Source organism: Populus euphratica, unplaced genomic scaffold (assembly GCF_000495115.2).
Source record: "Populus euphratica unplaced genomic scaffold, PopEup_1.0 scaffold392.1, whole genome shotgun sequence".
In the NCBI taxonomy this organism is placed as follows: Eukaryota; Viridiplantae; Streptophyta; class Magnoliopsida; order Malpighiales; family Salicaceae; genus Populus; species Populus euphratica.
The window spans coordinates 70,953-74,970 of NW_011500279.1; the positions used below are offsets into that span (position 1 = coordinate 70,953).

General features: G+C 38.3%; 1 protein-coding gene across 1 annotated transcript; it reads left to right on the forward strand.

Moving 5' to 3' along the window:
- Positions 1–442: 442 nt before the first annotated feature.
- LOC105113099 (probable transporter mch1) lies at positions 443–3,762 on the forward strand. Its single transcript, XM_011009126.1, has 3 exons — positions 443–511; positions 1,948–2,879; positions 2,978–3,762. The coding sequence occupies exons 2-3, from the start codon at positions 1,948–1,950 to the stop codon at positions 3,483–3,485; spliced, it is 1,440 nt and encodes a 479-aa protein (XP_011007428.1). The 5' UTR covers positions 443–511; the 3' UTR covers positions 3,486–3,762.
- Positions 3,763–4,018: the final 256 nt, after the last annotated feature.

Consider the following 4,018-nt stretch of genomic DNA (forward strand, 5'->3'; position numbering starts at 1 on the left):
CTACAATTAATCAATGCATTAGAAGTTGCAAGAAACGGACGTCCTAAAATAACAGGAAATGAATTACATGCTTCAACAGGTTCTGTGTCCAAGACAATAAAATCCACAGGATAAATGAATTTATCGACTTGTACTAACACATCTTCAATTATTCCTTTAGGTACTTTTACAGATCTATCGGCAAGTAAAAAAGATACAGAAGTTGGTTTTAACTCACCTAGATTGAGACTCTGAAAAACTGAATATGGAAGTAAATTCACACTAGCACCAAGATCAAGTAAGGCTCTTTCAATTTTATGCTCTCCAATAAAGCAACAAATTATAGGACAACCAGGGTCTTTATATTTCAAAGCATTATTGTTTTGAAGAATAGCACTTACTTGTTCGGCTAGAAAGACTTTCTTTTTCACATTCAGTTTCCTCTTCACAGTGCATAGATCAGAATCTTGTTGGATATGGTTGGGTTTGGCTTGTGGTAACAGGCAGAGCTCCTGTTTTGCCCTTATGGGCTGTGAGTATCTATTGACCTTTTGACTTTTATCATGGTTTAAAGTTGATGATTTGTTTGGTCCGTTTATGTAAAATTTGGGACTTTTTGATACTTTACGTTGCTGGAAAAGGATCGTCTGCATTCAATTTTTTTTTTATTCCTATGGTGGATTGTTGTGGTTGCAAATCTAGCTTTGATTTTGACTTTATCTCTGTTTTTGTTGAAGATCTCTGTTATTGCAAGTTAATGCTTTCAAGTTTTTAGTTTTTATGTTTCATCTGTTCAAGTTGGTCTCCCAGATATTTATGATATTTCATAAAATTCTACAGCAATGAATCGTTCCTCTTCCTTCTTTTTTGTTGTGTTTTTCTTTATCCTAACGTTGCATGCATCAGAATGATCTATAAATTTTTTTAAGGGTTTCGTATTGAAGTTGAAAGTATCTTTCATTTCGTCTTTTTTACCTTGAGTGTTAGATAAACGTCCGGTGCTGTACTTTTTTTTCCTGATTTTCTTCTTCTTTCTTCACATGTAATTTTTTTCTTCTTGTTTATTCCTCCTGTGCCTACCATGGTATGATTCTTTCAATAGATCTATCAATCACCGAATAGACAAAGCGATTTATGTTCTGAGGGAGGATGTTATGGTTTTAGAATTTATCGTGTGATTTTAATGGATTTGGGGGCATATCCTTCCATGCTCGCATTAATCATGTGGGTTTTGATTTGCGGGACCAAATTATGCAAAATGCATATGACCTATAGACCAGGAAACATGCATGCTTTACCAAAAGGTAAATTTCTTGAATTTGTTTGGTCGGAAGTATCATGGCATTTGCTGGGAATTAGCTGTTGCCAAACCAAAAGGCAAGCGGTGGTTTAGTTTAAATACGCATATTGGTTTCTTGGAAAACGTATATAAACGTGATCGCAATGCCTTCTGGAAAACTACTTATAGAAATCTCAGATTTACTGTAGAATATAAAGTTTAATCGGGTTCTACATGTTCTGGATCAGCTTAATTAATCATACCATGATAAAATTAAACCTGCTTCACAGGATGTGTTTTCCCATTGTCAGATTTCGTCTCTTTAGGAGAAGGATGGTATGGTGACAAGAATCGATTTAGAAAGATAATTTTACTGAAGATCTAGGAGGAGTTATTTGACATAGAATTCTGAAAGAAAATGAGATGTAATAAAAGTTTTAAATAACACTTAACTTAGTGATACTGTTTTGAGTGGATTCCCCGCTTCTAATTTGCAATAGGAATATTCATTGGAATCAGGCTTATGCATTCTTGGTTGCCATAATCTCTTCTGCTATTCCTGTCTATTAGAGTAACTTTCTCCTTATAAAACTTTCATCCTATCATGTGCATGCATCTTTGGTCCAAAGATTTAATGAAACCTTGCAGTGCTTGCCTGGGATAAGTTGCTAACTTGTATACTTGTGCAGATGTGCATTCTTATATTTATAGGGAACAATGGTGAAACCTACTTCAACACAGCTGCTTTAGTTTCTTGTGTGCAAAACTTTCCAAAAAGCCGTGGCCCTGTTGTGGGAATTCTAAAAGGCTTTGCTGGATTAAGTGGTGCAATTTTGACCCAAATATATGCAATGATCCATTCCCCTGATCACGCATCTCTCATTTTTATGGTTGCGGTTGGGCCAGCAATGGTAGTCATTGCTTTGATGTTCATCGTCAGACCTGTTGGAGGTCACAGACAAGTCAGATCATCTGATGGCACAAGTTTCACATTTGTATATAGTGTCTGCCTTCTACTGGCTGCATATTTAATGGGGGTTATGCTTCTTGAAGATCTAGTTGATTTGAGTCACACCACGGTTATGATTTTTACAGGAGTTTTATTCATCCTCCTCTTGATTCCTATTGTGATTCCAGTGTCATTGAGTTTTTTCCTTGATCCAAGAGATCCAGTAGAAGAGCCTCTTCTACCTGAGACACCGGAACAAGAACCTGGAAAATCTGGGCAGGAGACCCCTGAAGTAATATTCAGTGAGGTTGAAGATGAAAAACCCAAGGAAGTAGACTTGCTACCAGCATCAGAGAGGCAAAAACGGATTGCACAGTTGCAAGCAAAACTGTTCCAAGCAGCTGCAGAAGGAGCAGTGAGGGTCAAGAGGAGGAGAGGTCCACACAGGGGTGAAGATTTCACCTTGATGCAAGCATTGATCAAGGCTGACTTCTGGCTTATTTTTTTCTCACTTTTATTGGGATCTGGATCTGGACTGACAGTGATTGATAATCTTGGTCAGATGAGCCAGTCTCTAGGGTATGATAATACACATATATTTGTGTCCATGATTAGCATTTGGAACTTCCTCGGCCGTGTTGGCGGGGGTTACTTCTCTGAGATTATTGTCAGGTAAAAACTGATTTCTTGTTTCCTCTATCCTGGATGGATTTTAATGCAAGTTTTGAGATCGACTCATTCCTCTCCCTTGTCCAACTAATATCATTCAGGGACTATGCTTATCCAAGGCCAGTGGCAATGGCCATTGCCCAACTTGTTATGGCAGTTGGCCATGTTTTCTTCGCATTTGGATGGCCTGGGGCTTTGCACATTGGTACCCTGCTGATTGGACTCGGCTACGGGGCTCACTGGGCAATTGTGCCAGCTGCTGCCTCGGAGTTGTTCGGTTTGAAAAAATTTGGGGCTTTGTACAATTTCCTCACTCTGGCAAATCCAGCAGGTTCACTTGTCTTTTCCGGTCTAATAGCTAGCAGCATATATGATCGTGAAGCTGAAAAGCAAGCTCATGGAAACAATTACCTCCTTCAGAACTCAGGATCAATTTTTTCAGGCATGTTTGGTCTGAATGAACCGCTGAAGTGTGAAGGTTCCATATGCTACTTCCTTACTTCTCTGATCATGTCAGCATTTTGCATTGTCGCGGTTGTCTTAAGCATGATTCTTGTGCATCGGACAAAGATTGTCTACGCAAACCTCTATGGAAAATCACGGAGATGATATTCACAAGAGAACTAAAGCAGGCATTTATAACTAGACTACATCCAGTTACGACAGTTTCTGTGTTTTCATAGACAGGTTTTGATGAATTTCTTCATATTTGTGTATTCACATTGCCAGAGAGCTGGCGGAGTCAAGCTCCCTACAGTAAACTCTCAAGTAATACTTCGTGGACGTTATTCTTGGAATTTTGCAATTGCTGTATATTTATATTTTTATCTATCTGTTTGAACATTCACAATGGTGATTTTTTGGCAATGAAGTCAGTTTTGTTCAACAAGTTTTTCTTCTTTACGGATACACAATATTTGCTGTTGTAAATAAAGTTGGCCATAAATATTATCCCCATCTGGTTTGGAAGAGAAGAATGCTTTTGATTCTTGGTGGCTAAAACCAATTTTATCACTACTACTAGGTGGCCGGACTTTAACTTGTGCTGCTACATGGATGGTGAAATTCCATTACATCCATTGATGTCTTGAGAATTACAACCTGCTATTCGCAATCTTGATGTGGATGCAATGTGGAAAGGA

Excerpts from the sequence above, each read along its gene's own strand:
- LOC105113099 (XM_011009126.1), top strand. The coding sequence starts at position 1,948 with ATGTGCATTCTTATATTTATAGGGAACAATGGTGAAACCTACTTCAAC. Across the intron at positions 2,880-2,977 it reads TTCTCTGAGATTATTGTCAG|GGACTATGCTTATCCAAGGC; the intron begins GTAAAAACTGAT and ends AATATCATTCAG.